General features: G+C 47.0%; 1 protein-coding gene across 1 annotated transcript in view; it reads right to left on the minus strand.

Moving 5' to 3' along the window:
- Window positions 1–17,639, minus strand: part of LOC8053708 — a 65,804-nt gene extending 48,165 nt beyond the window's left edge. The window contains exons 1-2 of the mRNA XM_029981605.4: window positions 16,956–17,639; window positions 3,425–3,594 (exon numbers count right to left, since the gene is read on the minus strand). Of these exons, the coding sequence (XP_029837465.1) occupies window positions 3,425–3,594; window positions 16,956–17,281 (496 nt within the window). The 5' untranslated portion in view covers window positions 17,282–17,639. The remainder of the gene's footprint in view (window positions 1–3,424; window positions 3,595–16,955) is intronic.
- Between the last annotated feature and the right edge of the window lie 6,278 nt (window positions 17,640–23,917).

Genomic DNA, 23,917 nt, shown 5'->3' on the forward strand with positions numbered 1-23,917 from the left:
CTGATTCTACAGGCCCTAAGCATAATAAAACTCCAAAAATTACAATAATGTGACGCCGATTTCCCTATCAAAAATGCGATGAAAAGTCGGGACACACCACTTTCTGAGCGGATTTCCCGCTCAGGGACACCGCTGCTAGGGTGTTTCTAAGCGGTGTCAGCGCGGTGACGGCGGGCACTCGTCGGCCAATCGCAAGGCACCTGACGAGCACCCATCGTCACTGTACTGTCACCGCTGCTAGGGCGTGCTTTGCCTACCGTAATATCCCGAGTCATCGCCCATCCCCGAGCCATCGCCCACCCCATTTTTTGGGCCAATATTGATTTCCGAAAAAACACCGAGTCATCGCCCACCCCTTCAAATACCCCAGCGCGGACTCTGCGATCCGCGAACACTCATCCTACCCGAATGACGCGGCCGCGGACCTTACAGTTGGAGGACGTCCGTGACAAAGTAAAACGAAGGAGGGAAAGACACTTCTTTTTGTTTACGCATTTCCTCCGTGAGCGACCCCAAAGTGGTCGTGTATCCGTGCGAAAAGAAAACGACGGAGATAACAAAATAAGAGTTTGTTAACGTAACCGCGGAGTGTTAGGTCAAAGTCTGTCTCCGCCGAAGTAAGGTCATTGCGAACCCGCTCCTTCTTCCCGCCCGTCGCGACCGCGGTTGTGCAATATTTTAGGCAAAGCCAAAGCGTAAATAAAGCTTTGCTGGAACGTCCTACACAGACGTTTGCAGAGCGTCCCAACCGTGCATTGATAGCCCGCCGTGCACGGATGCACGTATGTACGCACCAAACAAGAAAGTTGCGCAAGAGCTTGCAATTGACAAGGCGCCCGACTTGGCCCGACGCCAAAGTATTTGCCAACGCGACCGCCGGCTTTCCCGCTTTCCCAGCATTGCTCTTGGTCGCTTCTTTGGTCCGCTCTCTCGCTCGCTCGTTGCGCCTGGTCGGTTTTTCTATTTTCTTGTAGACTTTTCTTTCTTTCTTTTTTAACTAACTAGGAGAACATAGTGGTGACATTCTTTCACGGAACAAACGTGCGTGCTATATGCAGATCGGCGGTGTTTCTAGCGCGTATGCAATCATCGGACTTTGCTATAGTAAAATATTCTTTCGTGAGCATTTTTTTCTATAAAACAATGAAACTAAATCGAGTTTTGAGTTTGTTGTATTTCTTGTGCATCAGCGCTAGATACGCAGAGAAAAATAGGCAGTTTTTTCCGCTTTTTTTTAAGTGTTTGTGCTCACCCACCGAGACATGGCCCACCCCACTTTTTTAAAGAATTTCAGGCGGTTGGGGGGTGGGCGATGACTCGGGATATTACGGTATACACACAGGAAGGGGTGTGTCCTGACCTTTTATCACGTTTTTAATAAGGAAATCGGCATCGCGTGATTGCAATATTTGAATTTTTAGAGTGCTTAGGGTCCATAGAATCACTTATGACCAAGAACAGGCGATTTGAGAATCCTCTTTATTGCCCCTTTAACTGCTACGTCAAAATGCTGCGACTGGATGCAACACACGCACGAAACAGAAGCATCTGGCTTGAGCTGGAATACGACCAATGTGTTGGCAAACACCCAAGATTGGGCTCACAGCGATGGAAATAGCGGAGTCTTAACAATATACACTCTTTGCAAATGTGCCAGATTACAGCCACCATTGCTGAGCTTCTCTTGTCTTACCGAGATACCAAGCCACTCAAGCAGGTGTTGACAAGCCTCCACAAAGGCCAATGCCGAGGAGAAGGACACAACAGAATCTAAGATGGCAATAACCTGGCCTGCTATGGAAGGTCGGTTATGGCGGTGCTCAAGCAGAGCTGCTGCAAAGCATTTCCAGGGCACACGCACCGCAGATCGCCCTGTCGAACATAGAGCTAACCCAAACATTAACAGTGCCAACCACTACCTGAACATATGGCCGCCCGTTCCAGCTGGCAGTCGGAAAAAACTCCCGCTTATCACGATACCTAGCTTCCGTAAAGAAAATCTAATGCGCATTCTGTAAATTCAACATAAAATTCTCGTGGTTTTTTTACAACTATCCTGGATTTATTTAAAACAGAGCTTTGCTCCCATAAAATCTTTTATCTCTTTTACAGGAGTACCGAGAATGCTCATTACAGTGTAGACCGCATATAACGTATGTCGCGGGAGTCACGAAAATCCGCACTATAAGCGGTACCGCGCTATAACCAAAACATCAATTTTTCAGGCCAAAATACATGCCATGAGACAACTTACCTTTGTAAAAGAATTTATTTTATGTTAGATGAAAAATAAAGCTTAGTTTGAGGAAGGTATTTATTTCACCAGACTAGTACTGCTAGTACACTTCTCTCTCAAGTGTGTCACACATTTTGAAAGAAATGAGCAACTTTTGCCTGGCGCAGCCTTCTAGCGGCACCGCGGGTTGCAGATGGACGTGGCGAGCGTTCAGGATTGCTAACCCTAATGACTTTTCTCCGGTGATGAAAACGCGTGAAAATTCGCATCCTTTATACGGTACGCGCCAGTAATACCTTCAACTTGAGCACAGGCATGAAATTCTCCAAATAAGAAATCAGGGCGATGTTCGAAAACACAAATGCTTAGAAAGCACCATTGTAGTCGAAGTAAACAAACACAACGACACAGGCGTTTCTGCCGTCTTGAGTGTGCCGCCACGACATCGCCGCACGAGTATGTGGATCTTCCCGTCTTTTACATACGTGCTGGGTTATCATAGCGACACACAGCGAAAATTCACAGTCAAGGATAGCGCTTTATGCGGAACGATGAGCTTCCACCATGCCTTCTATGTCGACGATCACAACCGACGTCATGTTTCCGGATAGAAGAAGCAAGAAGTTGCCCCGCAACCGGCATGCAACGCACGCGAACACTTCTCCTCGACCTGCGACTGGTCTGCCGTTGCGGTTGTTTCCTACGCAGCGGAGGGAAGCACGCACATGAACGACACGTGCATGCGTCCCTCCGTCGCTATGGCAACTGAAGCTTCTCTCTTCCGCTTCTTCGAGTCAGCCACTTCGAGCAACCTCCTTGCCCCGCGAGTGCCGCTTGCGGCTGGCGCCGTTATCTTGGTTATCTAGTGTTGCACAGGGAAGCGTGCTCGCTGCGTCGGTCGGCTCAGCGGGCTGTTTCAGAAACCACACTATAACCGGTATTTCCCTTGGCGCGCCTGCATTTTAAGCGGTCTGTAATTACATGGAGTTCTATGGGAGGCGAACCGGTGGTTTAAAAAAGCCGCGTTATACCCGGTCCTGCACTATAAGCGGTTACGTTGTAAGTGGTCTATACTGTACTAACCAGCACTGCTTATGAGAAAAGCTCGGCATACCAAACGTCAGAAAAGTGGAGAAATAGGACACGTCCCCACCCGCAGCAGTCTATGTACGCAGCCCAGAAGCTCACCGGTCGTGCCCAGTGGCGAGACCACTGTCTGGCCATCAACGTCCATCTTTTTGAGGCGGGGCCTCGGGTAAAGCACTCTGCGGGGCTTGGGGTACACCTGCTGCTCCATGTCGAAGACCTGCTGTAGCAGCTTCTCCTTCTCCAGGTACTGCTCATGATTGGCCGACCGGCTGTAGGGAAAAAGGATGGGGTATGCATAGGGACAGAGGTCTGTTATTCTAGCAAATGGCACACCAATGCACCGGGTGCCTCGTTTTAAAGCATAAGGTGTGTTAGAACGAAACCCACAAATCCCAGAAAGCTGATTGTCCCTCCGTTCATGCATACCTTATGCCAGGCAATGCGTGCACAGTTGGTCTGGCTGCCGTGTAACGGCGTGACGTGATGGCACTTCGCACGATGTCAGACTGTCGTGCACCACCACGACTTGACAGCGTAACACTACATGACATTTAATGCCTCTTAAACTAACTTTAACAATTGCTGCTTAAGCACTACATTCCACACATAAAGGTAACTGACAATATTTTTCACTAAAGGCAGCCCGTGATTGCAACATGCCCCCAAATCACACGGTAAACCCGGCACGGAGTTAGCCTTAGTAAGTTGACCGCCGAGTTTCGGGAATTTTTGTTTTCCAAGCTCATCTTTAAAGTTTAACATCCCTCTTGCGTAGTCTGATCTAGTTCATCGACCCACGAAAAGTTCAATTCAGCTTAAAACAATTCACGAATGGAAGCCGATGGCGGAAAGTCGGACAACACTACTGCTGCGAGCGATTTTTTCGTCGGGACAATGCAGGTACCCTCGCGTATAACATCACATTACAAAGTGGCTATTTTCTGCAGTTTTTTCATTTTCCTTTTTCTCATTTGGCTACTTCTAAGGCATACAGCCCCTTCTGGTCCACCCCTGGAAAGCCTGACAAAGCAGATTCTCAGTCTCCAAGAACGATCTCTTTCTCATTTCTTTCAAAACCCCTTTGAGTGCCACGCTTGAGTACACTCGGGCGCATTCACTTGTGGTTTCAGTTCCGCTTTGCTCCCTGTCCCTCCCATCTGGGCTGTCATCTGTTTTTATGTGCAGCAACATGCATGAGCAAGTGCTGAAAACAGTGTTTTATCTTGTGGTGCCACTTCTTGATGACAGTGGCACATATTGTTATTATTTTTCTAGGCAACTTTTGTTTCGGTATGCTCCTTCATTGTTACAGAATGGCAAATCTATGCGTTTAATCTCACGCTTCATGGTGCGAACACCGAGATCTAGAAATTACTAATGAACTAGGTATTTGACGACCATGAGAACAAGGAAGGAAGGAAGGAAGGAACCATAGCATAAGAGAGTGACCTTACGGTGCGAGGTCAAGGTGCCACTGCATAGTACCGTGCCTCAAAAAGTACAATACAAGAAATATGTCGTCGGTTAGGGGCATGCAGACATCAATTAGCTTTTTGCCTATAAAGTGCTGTCTTTCATAAATAAATATTCTTCATAGAGCACGCTAGTGTTATTTAGACAAAATTTGCATTCAGCATGCAGGGAAAAAAAACAGCATTCAAAGGGTTCAAAAAACACAAAACCTAGAAAACAAAAAAAAAATTCTACCTGGTCAGGACAGGCATGCCGCAAAATAAATGTTTGTCGAAAAAAATATATATACATTTTCCCAATGTCCATGTTACAATACAAATTTTTCGATTTCCAGGCGAAACCGAAATTGTATTCTGTGGCATGATGATGATGCTGATGATGATGATGATGATGATAGTATTTGTACGCAACTATACACCAACTCATGTCTACAAATAAACCGAAGCGCCCCTAGCGGACACCACCGACGTCGCGCATGTTCGGTGGAGGAAGGGCAAGAAGCTCACCGTCGCCCATAAACAAACCATTGAATTGCGTTGTTGTCGGCGTCGGTGTAAAACCCCGTGCTCTTTTTCTTATTAGAATTGTTGATTTTACGTCCTCATAGCAATGTCTTACCACTTTAATTGCCTGAGCGAAATTATCAAGATTCGTTACGCCGCTAAACTTTGCGTAAATAATTTGACGTGCGGTGATTCCTTCGCATGAACGCTGCAGAATGGACGCCAAAACCATGATGTTATTCTTCTAGCTATTTTCGGTCGCAATGTCGCTCGTGCTGCAGAAGTGTAGAAGGTAGCGGCGATGATTGATGCCGATACTGAAAATTGGAAGCGAGAACAGACTAAGCGTAACAAGTCGGTGATGGCCACTGGTACCAATGATCAACATCTTGTATCTACTGCTTACACCGAGCCTACTTAAGCCTTTTGAGGCTTGCAACTACTTCTTATTGCAATCACCTGGTCAAAGTTTGGTCTACGGGCCGCTTTTGTTTGAACGTGCAAACAACAAAACGCAGACAAGTTTGAAAGAGCAGACGAAAGTTCGAACGATCAGGCGGCTGTGTGAATTTGAAGATGCACTGAACCCTCGGGTGGTCCGGACAACTTGGCGGTTTTTTTCTCCTTCATGTTGGAACAAAACAACTACATCTGGCCTCCCCTGAGGACTACTACAAATGGACCAAAGTGAACGCGCATGCCGGAGCCCTTTTGGACTTTATACGGGATGCACAAATAGCGCACCTAATCTAAACAATCAAGCTATGCTTGTTGCACGAAGAAAAAAAAAAAAAAAACTACATCTGACGACCACAAAGTGTTGCCGCACAAGCAATCGTAGTTCGACAGCGTCTGGTTTGCCCTTGTCACGGCTACTATGCACGTTCTCGGACTAACGGAGGGGGCAGAAACACATGAAAACTGATCTTCAAACCTTTCCAGACTCTCTTGGTACAGCCCCTGTTGCAGCATTTTGACAAGAGGGCAGCTTTTTTGTCTGGTTTCCCCCAAAAAAATGCAGGAATGCATGTCTCGCACGGCGACTCCTGCCCACTGCCCCAGACCGGAAGTGCACCCAATGCGCCACCACCGCGGCGCGACGTAGGAGAGTTGAGTTTGTGTACAGACCGTTTTACTGAAAGAGGGCGAGAGAGAAAAGGGGAAAGGGCTACCGGCGCTTTCCCCCTTTCTGATTGTGTAGAAAGAGTGAAAGTCCCAGATGAGAGGCTTGGCCGGTGTTGGGTGTCTGCTGTGCCCCAACTTCGTTCGCGCTTTCTTTTCTGTTTTGAACTCGCAAACTTAATTAAAGTAACGGGCTTCGATGGCAACAGTTCCCCGGTCATCGGGACACCATTGCTCGGTCATACGGTGCACGAATAACGACAGAAAGCGTTGAATACTGTCCGAGGACCTATGTAGCTTGCAATGAATCCGGCAAGGCGAGAGCGGCTGCAATGTCTTTAAGGTCCATCGCTTTCCAAATGACCCCGGTCTTGGCGGCAGTGGATTCCGTTCGTAAACCGAAAGGATATTTCCTCAACACCATCTTCTCGACTGTGCTCGGAACAGCTTGTGAATGGAGCGCGCACCAAACGCTGTACCGCCGATGAACATAGGGTACGCTCGCAAGGTGCGTGCCAGCTCTCTCATGATAACTGCTGTTTCAGCTTGTAAAATTTTGTAACTGAATTTATCTTAATATTGATAATTTGCAGTGGTGACTGACTCGATTTCATCATTTACAATACTTAGTTGAAGGCTTATTTCCGCCGCCGGGTGAGGCTAGAAATTGTTGAAAAGGTACTTCTATCGGTTTTCCTGAATAGCGATCCCCTGTGCGATACCAGAGCCGACAAAAGCACTCCGTGGAGTGCCGCGGGTGGGTTGTTTCCGTTGATTGGGCACTTTGAAGCGCTGGATAGTCGCTCCAGGGTACGACTCGTGTGTTGCGATCTGCGTCTTCGAGCCCAGTGTGTACGTTTCTTTGTTAGAGTCATGGCATCCGCCAGTGCGGCAACGGGGGGAACAGCGGCAGCGAACGTGTCAGTGATAGAAATTGGAGGTTAGTACTCAAAATATTGCATCAAATAGTAAAATAATTCGTGGCTGCTGTGACGCTTTCTGCGGTTCGATATAAGCACATCTAGAACGTCTTCGTCGTTCACCCACAATGAAATATGAGAACACGGACACGCAAGATAAAAGCAGCGCAGCAAAACGATATGTAGCAGCTCCGGGTGTTTACAAAAGTTAATTGAGGTTCCCATTTTGTGTATTGCTTGTTCATTACTAAAATCGGCTGCGTTGAGATGGGCCTATTGCAAGCAAAAATTTATGATTGGTTCATCATTTCCAGTCACGCGGAAAGCGGTGGAGCTTCAAAACATTGCAGCCACACGTGCCTTGCCGAATTCCATGCAAGCTACGAGGTCCTTGGGCGGTATTCGACGCTTTCTGTCGTTATTCGTGCACCCTATGACCGAGCAATGGTGTCCTGATGACCGGGGGACTGTTGCCATCGAAGCCCGTGGCTCTAATTAAGTTTGCGAGTTCAAAACAAAAAAGAAAGCGCGAAAGATGTTGGGGCACAGCAGACACCCAACACCGGCCAAGCCTCTTCATCCGGGACTTGTACTCTTTCTACACAATCAGAAAGGGGGAAAGCGCCGGTAGCCCTTTCCCCTTTTCTCTCGCTCTCAAAATGGTGCTAACCATGATAAAACGGTCTATACTCTGTGTTACTAGTTTCAGGCAGTACAGGCAAAGATGATGCAGAGTATGAATTTTTAGCACACATCGAAAATGGAAACAAGATTAAACCAATCTGGCTGAAACCAAGAGTTCAAGAAACTCTCAAAATAGGGATGGACGCAGGGTCCAAATACTCTCTTCTGTCAATGACTCTGTACAAGGAACACTTCTCGCACATGTGACTGCAAAGAACACCAGTGCGTTCTAATACCCTGATGGGTGAAACTTTCAAACCAGAAGGTATTGCAACAGTCAAGGTGACACTTGGGAAGTCAATGGGCCAACTGCAGCTGTTTGTGGTGGACACCCCAGGACCTCTGCTCTTCAGGAGGGATGGGATCAACCATTTAAACCTTCTCAAGCTTAGCAACGTGTTGAAGGTGGACAGCCAGCCTGAACTAAAGAAACAGGACCAACTAAACATGAAGACCGCAGAGTACAAGGACGTCTTCGATTACAACATCGAGAAGCTCAAATACTTCAAACTGAAGCTGCACCTGAAGGATGATGCTCATTCCAAGTTCTGTCGTCCACATCAAGTCCCATATGCCTTGAAGGAGAAAGCGAACACCGAACTGGATCGCCTGGGGTCAGAAGGCATTGTGACAAAGGTCAACCACAGCGACTGGGCTACACCAGTGGTGAAAGAAAGTGGAGTCGTTTGCATTTGTGGCGGTTTCAAGAGCACAATCAATTAACCCCGACCTTGTGGTGGCCCAGTAACCCTTACCTTGCGTCAAAGAATCTTTGCAAAGTTGTCTAGGAAAAAGATATTTTTTCAAGATTGATCTGCAAAAGGCCTATCTTAAATAAAAGTGGACTAGGAACGTAGCGCCACTCCTCACCATCAATACAGAGAAGGGACTGTACCAGAAAGACAGGATAATCTTTGGCATATCACATGCGCACCAGCCGAGTGGCAGCGAATAATCAACCAGATCTTGCAAGGGATTTCGACGTGCCATGCAATGCAAGAAAACATTCTGGTCACTGGGGAGTCAGAAAAGCCACACCTGCAAAATCTCTCTAAAGTACTGAGCATTTCTTCAGGTTGGCTATATGTTCATACTTGTTCAGTACAATGTACAAGTATGGACTTAAAGGGGTCATGAAACGCTTTTCCAACTTTTTCCTGTTTCGCTTTCCTCCTCAACTCATAAATCGCGCATTTCACCAAACAGTTCAAGAAGACGAAAAGAAGGGAGGCCCCCCTCGCTCGGAACCTGGTTTGTGTAATCCCCGGACACATCCATTCTCCCCCTAGAAGATTAGCCCGTCGCTCAAAACTCAGACAAAAGTTTCTTTCCCTAGCCCGTTCACCCCTAAGCTGACAGTGCTGTGGAAGCTACGTGCTCCTTGGGCTAGCCACACTTTTGCCACGTAAGCGTGGCAAATGTGGCTGCAGAGAATGAAGTCAGGTGATGAAACGGAGGTGCCTGATTGGTCCGGCAAGCGTGTAGCTTCCACCACAATGTCAGGGTAGGGGTGAAGGGACTAAATGAGGTCCGGTTTTGTGTGACGTCAGTTTGGACCCGATGACACGCTTTTGGGACCGCGGATGTATCCCCGTGAAAAGGCAGAGCGGTTACGAAGGGGAGAAGGAACGAAATAGTCCGCTGTGTTTTCAAATTTTCGCACTGAATGTCAGGCTTTTGACTTTCTACCTTTTTTCTTTTGGCCCACTGAACGATGTTCTATTAGTAAAATCCCAATCTAAAATGATTTATCCCAACCCAAAAATCGTTTCATGGGCCCTTTAAAGCCAACCTGCAGAAATACTCCTTTTCAAAGACTCAGTTACTTACTGTGGCTACAAACTTGATGGAATGGGCCTGCACACGGCTCAAGACAAGATCAGAGCTGTAGTGGATGCTCCGACACACAAGTCTAACACTGAGCTGCGGTCGTTCCTTGGCCTTATAAACTACTACGAGATGTTCATTCCCGACTGTGCAAACCTGCTTTGACCTCTACATGTGCTACTGTAGACGTCGACAATTTGGAAATGGACCAAAGAGTTTGTCATATCATTCGAGAAAGCCAAGGAAATCATCGCATCTGACACACAGTGCTCGTCTACTATGACCCCAACTTGGAGGTGCACTTAGCATGTGATGCTGGACCCCACAGACTGGAAGCAGTTCTCTCACATATCATGCCAAATGGAAGTGAGACCGATCGCATTTGCTCTCTGGACACAGAGAATGTCAGAAAATAACTAGTTGCAATTTGGCACGGGCCTTAGCCATCATCTGGGGAATTCAGAAATTCCATGTGTGCCTGTATGCAAGACGCTTCAAACTGATCACCGATCATCAGCCACTAACACAAATCTTCGGTTTGAGCAGCAGCATACCTGCTATGCAAGCAGCACGGATTCAGCGATATGCACTGTTCCTAGCAGGTTCTGACTATGAGATTGGAAGCAGAGCTCTTCCACATCACTCAAATGGAACAACTTCCTGTGACAGTGCAGCAAGTCAGACAAGCCATCTAACGCGATCATATTCTTTCAAGAGTACATTTCCATGTTTTGAATGATTGGGAAAAATGCAGGCAGGACGATGATATCTCACCCTATTACAGACGAAAAGATGAGTTCTCGATCCACCAGGGAGTGATCACATGAGGCATATGGACTGTCATACTGCCGAAACTGCAACAAAGTATTCTCACAGAACTCCCGAGTGGCCGCAATTGTACTGTACGGATGAAAATACTTGCCAGCTCATACGCCTGGTGGCCCACCAATAAGATACATTGAAGAGCAAGGAAAGAAGTTCAGCAGTTGTAGTGCACAACAAAACCTTTCAGCAAAGGCACTGCCCCTCCAGTGGGAACTTCTAAGTGGACAGTGAAAGGGAATCCACATTGACTTTGTTGGACCGTTCATGAACAAGATGTTCTGGTCGTCGTGGATGCCTGCTCATAGTGGCTGGAAGTGGTGGTCATGAACAGTATGACAGCCACACGTACCACTGAAGTTCTTCAAACCATCTTCTCCAGAAATGGAGTGCCTACCAGGGTCGTCAGTGACAATGGCCCTCAGTTTGCATCAAGAAATTAGACTTGTAATTGAAGAAGGAAGGAACTGTATAGTGTTTGGCCTACTCACAGATCTGGGTAGGTAACATTGGGCAATGTCATTTCTGACCCAAAGCTCTCCGCCATGCTGTCACAAGTTTGAACAGCTTTTTAAGTTGTGTGTTAATTTCCTTAAGAGTTGCAAAGACAGGACACCTGTAGTGCTTATTTCACTGAAAAACTTTTCAGTTAAAAAGACAATATTGTTTTCTTTCTTGTCGACAAGTCTTTTTCACCGACATAATAGACCTTTTTCAGAGCTTGGCCACAATCGTGGCACACCCTCGCAGGAATCACTAGAAACACTTTTGGGGTCTCCAGGACCGTTACTCCATCAGCCGTGCCGGCGCCTGGCGTGTCTTCCAGTCCGAGTGTTTACGTGTTCTCTGGTGGCATTGTTTCGTCTTTTGCCATTCCGAATGTGTCTCTCTGTCGTCTCTTTGCGTGCATCTTTTCTTCGAAACGGCTGAGGAAGACCCTGGAGGGTAAACGAAAGCCACTGCCTACGAAACAGACAACCTCGTTTCTCTTTAAACCTTCAAAGATGGATAGACCGCTGACGCTGCATCGCTTCCTACCCAGGGTTCATAGCAACTGAGAAGAAAAAAATTCAACGGTTTTTAATGACTTTCAAGGCCCTAACAAAGAATTTTTCAGGGACTTGAAACATGAAACAACACTTTTTGAGATCGTAGAAAAAGACAACACCATCTTTCACAGCATGGAAGCACATCTTTTACTGCACACAAGTAAAAGCAAGCACATTTTTCACAAGCGAATAGACGTATTGCACACACACACAAAAAAAGGGGCCTATTTTCAAACAGTGGACACCAGATTAAGTTCCCGAAGCTTTCCCTTCAGGTTTTCATCCATTTCTGCGAGCTCCGGAGTCTTTTCTTTTGCCGTTTTTTGTAAGCTGCTTGACTTCACAATCAAGGTGATGTCACTTGTGGCCCGCTGAGCGTAGTTGTCGGCGCGGGCTGTTAAATTGGCAATTGTTGCTTCCAGCCTCTTCTTTTTCGTCTTGATACCACGCACCTCTTCTTCAATGTGACTTCTCTTTGATGCCTTTGTCTGCTCGATCACTTGTTTTTTTCTCTCCTCCAAGTAGGCCCGATAGCGGTTGTGTGCGGCTGAGACAGATGTACGAAACTCCTTCATTGTTTCAATGTTCAGGATGCCGCCAGCCTTGCTTACTGCATCGCAAACGATTCGCTGTGTACACATACGAGATCTCCTTCAGGTTTTTGACAGAGACCTGACGGTTGACGCTGAAGCCTCTTTCAACTGCTCGTGGTCGTGGCTCAAGACGAGAAGAAGTTGGACAATTTTCCACAACTGCACATAGTATGAGTCGACCTTCAATAGCTCAAGGTGGAACTTGTCTAGGCTAAAAGAGTGTTTATCAAACTGCCGCAGGTTGTGTTTCTTCTCTTCCAGAAGTTCTGTGTATTCGCCAAGGACAGAATCACGCTCATGCTCACCCAATCGTCTAACTGCAATGAGCACGTCAAAGACTATCCTGAAACCTGCAAGGCACTCAACCGGCTTTGAGACCATTTGACGGGGGTCGAGTGAGGACAGACTCCTAACTAGATGGTATGTCAGCGGGCTCTTTTCCAGAATTTTCTTGGTTGTACTTATAACGAACTGTTTGCATTCCATCCTAAAAGCAAGTATATTTTTGGTGCACACCTTTGCAGGTTTGAGTGCTTGTTCAGCAGCATGCCCAATGTCAACTTTCTCTAAGGATACATGGTTATTTGGGTTTACAAGGTTCATTTTGAGTATGCTGACAATTCCCGTGGAAGAGGACAGCACCGAGCTCTTCACGAATCTCACGAGACATTCGAGCTCTCTTTTCAGTAAGAACATCAGTGGTTTGTCCAGTTGGTATTCCGTGAGGAATGGTTTTAGAATCATTGCGATGCCGAGAGCAAACATCAGTTTGGCCAACAGCAGTGCGTCCTGGCAAAAGACACCGAGCTGTGTAAATGACGCACACTTAGGCAAGTTCACCTCTTTCTTTTTTGCACTTTCCACATACCTTTTCACGTCACCCCACAGTGCAATGGCACGTTCGATCACAGGAACATTTTCTGCCCAGCGATGAACAGCAAATTTTAGGGGAACTGTCGTTTGGCCTGTCACAGCAGAGAAGTCTTCCCTTCGGGCTGGCGCATCATGAAAAATGGCATTGAGGCTTGAAAGAAGATTCTCTAGGCCCCACTTGCTGGCAACAAGACCCGCCCCGTAAAGGGATACTTCAACGAAATTGGAAATATTCCCGTCATGTTCAAAAATAGGCTGAATATGATCCACAATATCCGTAAAAGACAATCACACATTTGTATTTTGAGCCTGGTGGCTATATTTTTCGTTATAAATGGCCCACTCTGGCAAGAGCTCGGAGAAGGCCCAGCGGAGACCATGTGACACCTAACGCAATCGTGACGTTGGTCATCTTGGGACGAGCAAAGCTACGGCCAGGCTGACGTCGAGAGGATGGCCTAGTCGTTGCAGCCACCGAAGCGGTTGCTTTTGTACGAATTTTGAGTGACGGGTAAATCTTCTATAATCTTATAGGGGGACAATAGCGACTTCTGCGACACACAAAAGGCATTCTCGGGAAGAGGGAAGTTCCTCCTTCCCCCACTTCTTTCGTTGTGGCTGGAGGTGCGACAACCTCCGTCACTAGCTGTCAAGGTTCCTAGACGTGCATTACAAATGAGGCATCAGCGACATCCACCAGGTGCTCTTTGCTAATCATTTAATTCAATTTAAAATTCCTTTTCGTGACTTTTTTAACAAGATACTGGTATGTTCGCTGTCATACTGCTCCTTTGAACACATATAGACCATAAAATAAGCACCGAAATTTTGTTGTAGTATCCCTGTATGTATTGTATGCAGTCCGCAAGTTCCCAGGTCCAAACACTGGACTGGATGGTACCGCTGCAGGTATTCCTGCATTCCCCTAAAACACTTTAGGTTTACGTTGGGGCCATCCATGGACAGATGGACAGCTTTCGCCAACGGCAAATCGGCCAAGGCAGCCAGAAGCTTCTTCTGAAGGTATTCGGCAGTCAAATGTCCCATGAACACCGACGTGTAATATCTCGTGGTTACACGCTCGGGCATTGTGCTCCAGGACCGCAAATATATGTCCATCTGTTATCTCTGCAGGCAGTCGTTGAAAGACTCATCAAACAGAACGGTATAACCATCAGACTGCTCTAATTCGCGTTGTAGACACGAGAGAAAAAACGGTTTCAGACCATGGCACACCACGTATGCAGATTTCTTTTCGCCGCAGGAAAATGCCTCAGCGATTTAGCTATCCGGGAACATTTTCTTGAACAATTCCCCTGCATGTGATGACGAGTTGTAGGAATAGTGCGATGTAACCATTTTCAGGATCCACAGTATCTCCGCGTCAGTCAAACCCTTGTGCGCTTTGCACAGGCTGCTCACATCCGACGACGTCGATGGAGCTGGCTCGACGCGTTGCTCATGAACTGTTGTCGTCAAGTAGCTCCGCACGGTACAATGCGCCGTAGTCGCTTTCATATTCTCCATGTGTTTTGAGCTCTTCATGCGACTTTTAAGGGCTGACTCCCCCATTGATGACACGTCAAATGTTTTCCCACGTGGTTTGCACTTTGCCCAATGCAAGATCGACGTATCCGGAGAAATCCACTCCTTATAAGCACCACTGCTTAACCACGACTGTTGGAAATTGCACTTTCCAGGCATATTGAGGCTGCAAAAGACGCGACTTTGATTATACGTGCACCATATTCCCGAACCGAAGGTAGGCTTAGCTTTTGTTGTTGCTGCCGCTGGCCGTACTGCGTTGCAGCTACAGAAGTGGATTGGATGGATGCCTAGGTGGCTCAAGTACGTAGTTGCCAGGCGTTTAAAAGGCATCCGCTAAAAACCAGCTGAACGAAAGTCTATTGACAAAATTCAAGGAAATTTAAAGACCTAAAAAAATGTAAAGGTTTTCAAGGCCTTGAAAATGCTATTTTAAAATTCCAGGGTTTTCAAGGGTCTCAAGGACTGCTACGAACCCTGCTACCGTTGACTCGGAGTCACTCAATTGTCACTTCGGTATTGCATCATGCAAGGAACTGAAAAATGTGTTGGCTTTCAAGGCGAAGTGTTATGAGGAAAGTAATGGTGATCAGTTTTGATACTAACCCAACTATCCACCTTGTGTGTGGCTTTTGAGCTCCGTTTATGAGGCCAGGCCACTAAAAACGGCTGATTTCGCTCTCCTTGAGCACCTAAGTTATTCAAGCCTATTGCATTCTCTCACTTCGCCGTCCTGTGTACTGCGCGAGTGCACGGGGCATCGCCGTACCAAGGGGCATCTAAACAAACTATGGATGGCGTGAAATCCGGGTTGTCTTGATATCGCAAAGCCTTGCCTGCACCGTCAAAAAGTAAGGAATGGTATGTTATAAAGAATCTCTCTTTAAATTCAGCATGTCTACAAACCTTTGATGAAGTGGGCTCCACAAACAGGAGAGTTCACAGTTGGTTGGCAAGATGTACCGTCAGGGTTCCGTCGCCGTAGGGCTTAAATTAATAACTGATAATTTCTGTGTCACAACATCGCAAGACGCAAATGTCTATGGCACACGCCTCAAGAACGGAAAGCTTTATCCAGTTATTTTTAGCTTTAGTACCGGGTACGGCATGATTACGTTACACAACCTCATGTGCAGGCTTACTGTCTTTACGTTAAACACAGATGTCCCACCGTCACATTGCGGAGCTGGCTACCTGACACGGGGGATTCGCGTAACAGGTTTCTAATCGGGGATTTTGAAAGTGGGGAAAAAAGGGCAAGATGTTTGACACTGGGTGCTTTCGTTTACCACCTGCAAAAGGCTGCTGAAACTGAATAAAATCTTGCATTCAAACCATTTTTGCTGCTATATGTGTAACTAAGCAGCTGCACAGCAGTAAGGCATGACCACTATGAAGCCAAGCCGCGAGAATAGCAGAGGTAGTCAAGCCAACCAGCACTGTCCAAGCGACTGAGCAGATGAGAGCCCCCCCAAAAATGGCAGCTAGGTTTTGGTAGACACTGGCTCATCGAAAATTTTAGTTTTTCTTTTGTATATTTAGGGCCAGGCAATGTTATGGGCTAAATCGCATTTTGTCATCCAAGCTAGCATCTTACTGTCAAGGAGTTTCAGCTTTCTACAATACATAACTAATGTATGCAGGCCTAAAGCCTGTTTCATTTTCTCGGTCTCAGCTTGTACTTTACGCAGCCTAAACATGATATATCAATTCACTCGCTACTGCTGTATGTTTTGTTTATTTTTGTTTTTGAAAACTTTTGAGTGCAAGCTAGGCACTGCAGCTACATATAGCTTGCATGTGACGTCATTCGCGGCCATGGTAGTATTCTATTGCCCCGAGCGTTCGGTTCGCAGTGTTACTTTCACACCGCAAAAGCTATATTACGAAGAAACCAGTAGGTAGAAATAACCGCCAGTAACCAGTAATGGCGACGCTTGCAAGCTAGGTATTACATATCAACCGTAAATTCAACAAATAATTTCGCGCAATCAAATTTAAAAAAAAAAAGTTTACCCGCCAAGCGTGGACACAAGGCGCCCAGCTAATTGATTTAATTAACTGATTAATGGGTACATCCACGGCAAGCCCGTACTCAACAAACCGACGACACGTTCTCGATACGCTGCGACTCGCCAAAAGCACGATTCACGACCCAGAGCGTCGCTGCACCGTAGCTCCGCTAAGCTCCCGCACCAGGTACCGTAAAGAGGACGCACCTTTTCAGGCGCTCTCTGGCGTCGGTGTCACTCCACTGCGAGAGCAGCAGGTCCATCCGTTCCCTGGCACCCCGCACTGTGAACTCTTTCAGCGTCTCTTTCCTCAGGGTATGCACAACGTTCATCCAGCGGTCGGGATCCTCGAACGGGTTGTGCTTGATCACTTCGCGCAGGAGCACAAAGTCGTCCTGGAGGTGGAAACGCTTCCTCGTCATCGCCATGTTTTTGCGGAAGCGGCGGGCTTCCGACCGATCGCTTGGCGCCACCGTGGTTGCACGATCGATCGGCGCCGCTTGGGTAGCGCCCGTCGTCGCGTTAGACCACATACGGGACTCGTGCGATCGATTCCTTCTCGGTCGATGGCTGCCGAATGGTGCGAAGTCCGGAAACGCTCGTAGTATGCGGCCAGGGTTGTCGTGAAGCGCGCCAAGGATATCGTGGGTTAGAGAGGAGAGGCCCAGAGTACACCATACCAGGGAGGCTAACGTTTCGAGCTGGAATCGGCAAGCACCCCGACAAACGATAAAGAATAGCGCGAGCTGCAGCTCCTACTGCGCACGACCACGATACGCGGAGCGGAAAACAACGTAAACAGCAGACACCGAAAACTGCCGAACGAACCGAACGGGATTCCAAGAACGCGAGCGGACACCGTGGCGCCATCGCGTGGAGGGCAGTGCGACTAGAAAGAACGAGACCAATGTTGCCACGCCAGGTAGTGACTTGCCCCTGACTGGAGGCCCCAGGGATCTGGAGGGCAACGAGCTTGCTGGAGGGCCACATATGGCCTCAGACTTAGGGTGACCACCTTCCTGCAATCGAAATGCGGGACAGCGGGGCAGGGGGGGGGGGGGGGGGGGGGGGGGGGGGGATCGGGTTATCGGATCGGGCTGGAACTTTGGCATCTGGTTGTGACCTCTAGCTCTACCTTTGGGCGGAGAATGCGCGTTCAGCGATGCCTAGTTTATTTTTGCGGTAAAAAAGACCGTGTAAATTTTCTTTTGTGACACCCTGTATATTATATTTAAAATTTTGGCGAGCAATTTTTCTTAGAATATTTTGCCACCAAGGGGAGAGGCGCAACAGAGCAAGCGCGTCGGTTCTACTGCAAGAACAACGGTCGCTTCCCGCAATGCTTGGATAGAAAATGGCGTACCCATGCGATTCACACGATTACCAGTGACCTCCGCGCTTTCCCGTGCCCCGTTGTTCGGCAGCACCATGAGTTGCAGTGTGAATTTTACTACAGTATGAAGTGCGGGACATTTTGAAGATTTGAAAATTTCTTGCGGGACGCGGGACTCGAGCCCTCAATGCGGGACAGTCCCGCGAGTCGCGGAACGGGTGGTCACCCTACTCAAACTCCGAGTTCCCGAAGCGCGCGAATGCGCGCTTCGGGATTTCGGTTCAACTGGCGCTAGTGTGCTGCTGCAAATTGAAGCAGGCAGCAACCAGTCGAAAACTGACTTCCGGTAATGCATTTCTATGGGGAAAAGTGAGTGCATTTTCTTTTTGTGCACGATTATAAGAGGCTGAGCAAACATACATTCCTAACTCAGGCAGGCGAAATAATTGGCCAGTTACGACGCTTTTCTTTCAAATGAATTGCATTAGAAACGGTGCTAAGACGGCTTCGTATATGTATTTATGTGCACTGTCGGCCACCGTTAGCGTGAACACGACGTCGGCACTTTTCAACTAAGACGACAAAAACTACGCAGTAACACTGGATCAGTAACTCCCTCCGTACGTACGATCAAAATAAAATGAGGGCCACGCAACACAGTCATATTTTCAATATGTACTGCTTTATTCTTTCTGGTCTGTGCAAATATTCTTCTTCTAGGTTCAGAACTTCACCCGCAAGCTCGAAATCTTCGATGACAAGTGCCCGATAAAGACTACCCGGCAGAGGAAATATTAGAAAGAGACGCCTTTCATATCTCACATACTTTGTTCTTTACGCTTTGAATGTTTTTAACCGCTCCTAAAGATAAAAGAAGGGGTCATTTTCATATAGTGCCAAGCATATTATCAATATACCCAGGTAGCACAAAACATTATAATAACATTAATTTTTTGTTGTGTAAGTTGAAATAACGTTTTGTGTGAGGTGTAAATGTTGCAGCAACGTTCAAATACAACGCACAACGTTTTAGGTATGTTTGCAATGTTAGTGTAACGTTCAAATTAAACATACAACAATATGGTTGTGTACAAAATGTTATAACAACATTCAATATATTACTGTAAAGCAATGTTATGAGCACTAACATTCAAGCAACATTTAGTAACATTATGCTGCTAACATTATTTTGAAGTTTACAATTAAACACCACGTACAGTAACAATTTATTGGTATAATGCTTTCAACAGAGTAACATTTTTGCAAATGTTGTAAGATAATATAGTACACTATTTCAGTTTCAGATTTTATTGAAATGTAGCGTGAAGGTACAAAAAATGGCAAGGGAAATGAAAATATATGCTATGCTACTTTTTTGCATTTCATGTCTCTTGCTCTATAAAGATGGAAGCATTTCGATTAACCATTTCTGTAGCAGCTGCAAACTCCAAAAAACGGAAAATCTTGGAAACCTGAATGTAAAATGTGATTCATAGAAAGACGACCATAAATAGAATGTACTTGTTTCGCTTGTTTTTTGTTTCACATGAATATTCACTTCCCTTTACCAGGAAGGTCTGAGGGGAGAGGTGGTGATGATGTGCATCACGACAACCCTTTCGTCCCTTCTTGATAAACGGTTCGTCGCTCGGCTTGCCAGCTTGACCCTTCTAAGGTGTTCACTATATTTCTTTGGCCCTCTTGAAGTGACCTGCATCCCACTATGATTTACTACAGAGATGCCCGAAGGTGGTGGATTAATTATCTGAAAGTATAGAAACATGCGCCTCCTTAAATAATAAAACATAATAAAACATAATAAAACATAATAAAACGACCCACTAAAGCACCACACATGAGATCATCTCTAGCCTGCCAGTGAAGGGCCAGAATTCTAGCCAATGTCAGAGCAGTGAGTGATCGGGAGCGAGCATGGCTGCCGAAGAATAGCGTAAGCTTCCCCCCTTTGCTGAACACTTTCAACTGATCTTATAAGATCAACCTCATAGGAGTCTTATATGGAGCTGTGATACTCTAGGGATGGCAGGCCCAGGGCTATCAGAGGCACCTAAGTGAGCTATGGCCTGTTTCGCTGGACACGCAAAGTACAAAACCCAGTGTTCCGCACATTTTGGACAAAACTGACGACATGCTGTGTGAAGAAACATAGCTGCTTGTTTATAGCAGCCCTTGTCGATGTTGTTCTGCAAATCTTTGTGGTTTCCGGGGTCACCTGATAAGCAGCACCACCATCAGGTCAACCGTAACAGCAATGGAGTCGTTTGGAGGGAGGCATTATCACGATTAATAAGCATGCTGCGAACAACTGGACTGAGCACACCGTCCCGTCAAACAGTTGAGCACTTGGACCACTGGAAATAGTTTCATGGTATACACTGCACTCCGAGCGACTGAACTTGAAGGCTTCTAGTATGCACACATTTAATTAATTCTAGTGTTAATGAGCACCAGTGGCTCGCTGGGTAAGTCGTAGGACTCGGTCACGGAAGCCGGGCAGCACGCACAGTATAGCAGCACCTTGCCAAGCTTGTGGGAGGTTCCAGCTCCAGGTTACGGCGTCGCTAAAAGGGTAATCGGAAAAATACCACGAGCAGCACAAATCTAGAGTTCTTAGCACGATCCTTTCCGTAAGTAGCGTGCTCCACTGTATCAATTGACAGGGTGACCGCCATAAACCGAATCTTGCATCCTCGTTTTACATACCGATAGAACTGACGTGGGATGCGTCTCAGGGAGTGAGTGAAGGTGAAACAGGTCAATTGGAGCCAAGTACCCATTTTGAGAATCATACTGCGAGTTGACACAACGCAAAAGGCTCGCGTCTCGCAGCGTCGCTTGTAGAAGCACCATTCGGAGAGTCTGCACACTGTGAAGGTAAGAGCGCGTTCACATTGAAGAGCTCATCATTGAAGGTGGCTACTCAGGTTTTAAGAGCCACTGATCGTCGCAATCGCACTACGAAGACGCCGCGTTGTCGTAGATTGTTTTTCACCAGCTTGGTCATGTAAGGCTGAGGCCAGGGCTGGGGGATCTGTCGCCGGAAACGTGAAGGAACCAAGCAAACGACGTGAGGCCCACTGACTCAGTTCCTGGGTGTCGACGACGTCCGAGCAACCCTAGTGGGGTCCTTGCTTCCAAGAAGACTGGAGATTCTTTCCGGCGGGCCCATAATATCCAGACAGCATGCTTGTGGCTGATGCGGATCGCAGGAGGTGGATAACAGGACAACCAACGCACGAGTAGGTCGAGTACGGCCGGCACTCGAGAAAATGGTGGTCGCCGCCATGTTAATATGAAACCAAGTCAATTGGCCAAGCTTCAGTTTAGTACACAACGCACTACAACCTGGTTTATTACAAATAATTATATAAATGTTAAAAAGCTTTTTGTATTTGAACGTTCTAATTTCCGTCGACTAAAACAAGCACGTTCACGTTGCGTCAAATGAGCTTGGTCGGAACCAACGTTACTACAACACTCAGTTGGGAAACTCCCATAGAGACACCTTTAAAAAAATTGCCCCAATCTGTCCCCGAGCACCGAGCTGATGACGAACACAATGCACACCGTTTCTCCGGCAGCGGCCACTCGAGGAACTGCACATGACTTCTATTTTGGCTTTGAGAACAGATGCCACACCCGTCACCCCAGCGGACGCGCCGCGTTCAACTGCCGAAGGTAAAATGCACCTAGGTCGGGACGTGCTACCTGAAAGGCCCGCTGAGGCATGGTTGTATAAAAACAATATTAATTGTTCTGCAAAACCTTGCGAACTAAAGATGATAAAAACATCACGCGCCCATCATTTGGTACTAAACTCCAATAAATTTCATACAAAAAGAGTCTTTTCCGTTTGTTTTTACGCAAAAGCAGGCTTTCAAAAAAGCTCGAGGTGACCATAGTACAGACAAACGAAAAAGAGTGGCGCTGTTGTCGCATTTAGCTCGGTCTCGGTGGACGCCAGCGGCCCAGGTTTCGACGGCGAGTTTCCGAACTGAGTGTTTTATTAACGTTGGTCGGAACCAACGAGCAACGACTATCGCCGCATCTCCATCGCCATCGTATCAAAACACAAAAACACAAAGCGAACGGGTGCTTTCAGACTTTCGGAAAAAAAACATCGAAGAACGTTCTTAGAAAAAGGAAGTGTCCTAGGTGCCGGCGTGCCCATGGAACCAGCTGTGGATTTGAGTCTAATTGGTGAGTGCTCGCCGAGTTTTACTTTTTCAGTCCTTTCTGTTCGGAGCGTTTCTGACGTGTTGTTGTGTGTGCAGTCGGCGTGAAAGCGAACGTGTGCGGTTCCTGGCCGCACACGTGCTTTCCGCATTGGATGGCCTTCGAGCTTTTTCCAAGGAAGTCCCGGAACCGACCTGTCCCTGACCGAGCAGTCAGATTGCTGGAACGCACCCAGAGCCAAAGGTCCCACCGGAGGCAGGCGGGCGGGCAAGCGAGGCACCTGGTAAGTGTATCAGGGAGCTTTATCTCGTAGATCGGTGGACAAGGCTTGATTTCTGCAACTCGGGTGGCGGCTTGGTACCACCCAGCTAGGAGGTGTGTTTTGTGGAACCCATGACCGCTAAAGGTACCCGTCAGCGTGCTGGCGCTCGCATTCGGTTCCACTGTGGGAGTTTGGATTCAAGTTAGAATTTCTTCATCGGAAACTACTCGAAACATTGCGTGACGCGCGCCTTTAGAAGTAGAGTCTGTATTGAATATGTCGCTTGCGAAGAGTATAAAGAGTTCTTTTTCGAGTTGGGCACTGACTTTTTATACAAAATCCTGTATATGTTGCGCCACAGGCAGTACTTCATTGTGAAGGTTGGAAGAAAAAACAAAAAAATGCTCATTGAGTCGTGACAAAAGAAACACAAAAAGCGTTGAAAGCTGTCTGAGGACCTATGTAGCTTATGGAATCCGGCAAGGTGAGTGCAGTTGTTTTCACATGACCCAGATCTCCGGCGACAATGGGTTGCGTCCGTAAATCAAAAAGACTTTTTGCCCAACGCCATCCTCTCAACTGTGCTCGGAACATTTTGTGAATGGAGCGCGCACCAAACTTAAGAGGATATCTCAGTAGAATTTCATCTCCGATAGGAACTTTTTCAGAATCCAGATGGCTCTGGGGAGGACGCCTTTCCACTCAACTGCTTACGCGATATAGTGCTGCTTCCAAATGAAAATAAAGAAAAAGCTCGACTTTTTGTTCCGGTTCTCAGCAGACGGCTTGACCCCTGAAAGCCCCCCACCCCACCCATCCCGACCCACCACCCTGCGAGCTGCGAGAATGGCTTTGTTTTTTGTCCGTTCAAAAAGAGGATAGCGGGGAGTGTTGTGGGCCTCCGAGGCCATCGCCAAGGGGGCCCTTTGTCCTATTCTTACCGGATTAGGAAGAAAAAAAAAAAAAAACGCGGTTAGAGAACGCCTCATTTAGCTGCCTGATACTTTGGATTCATTTGGCTCGGTTCTTCGCGCTCCGAGATTTTTCGTACGATACAATTTTCATATCGTCATTACAAAACGAAATGCGCCATGTGTCGTGTCATAATCTTGCGAAATAGTCTACCGCAAGTCAGAATGGCGTTGCGTCCTAAATAGCAGCCCCTCGGAGCCTTCTTTTCATTACTGCGAAGCAGTGCTTAGAAAAATAAAGCTACTTACTCTAAAAAGTGTTTGATCTCCTTGTGTGAAAAAAGAAACGAAATGAACCAGTTCCTGATACCATCAGCAGCCATTAGAGTCCCAACGTTTTTTCTAGAGCACCGGATTTCAACGGTCACCCCGATTCCTAAATCGGTGTGCATTTTCGAAGTGGCAC

This window comes from Ixodes scapularis, unplaced genomic scaffold (assembly GCF_016920785.2).
Source record: "Ixodes scapularis isolate PalLabHiFi unplaced genomic scaffold, ASM1692078v2 PGA_scaffold3__209_contigs__length_174095766, whole genome shotgun sequence".
Taxonomy (NCBI): Eukaryota; Metazoa; Arthropoda; class Arachnida; order Ixodida; family Ixodidae; genus Ixodes; species Ixodes scapularis.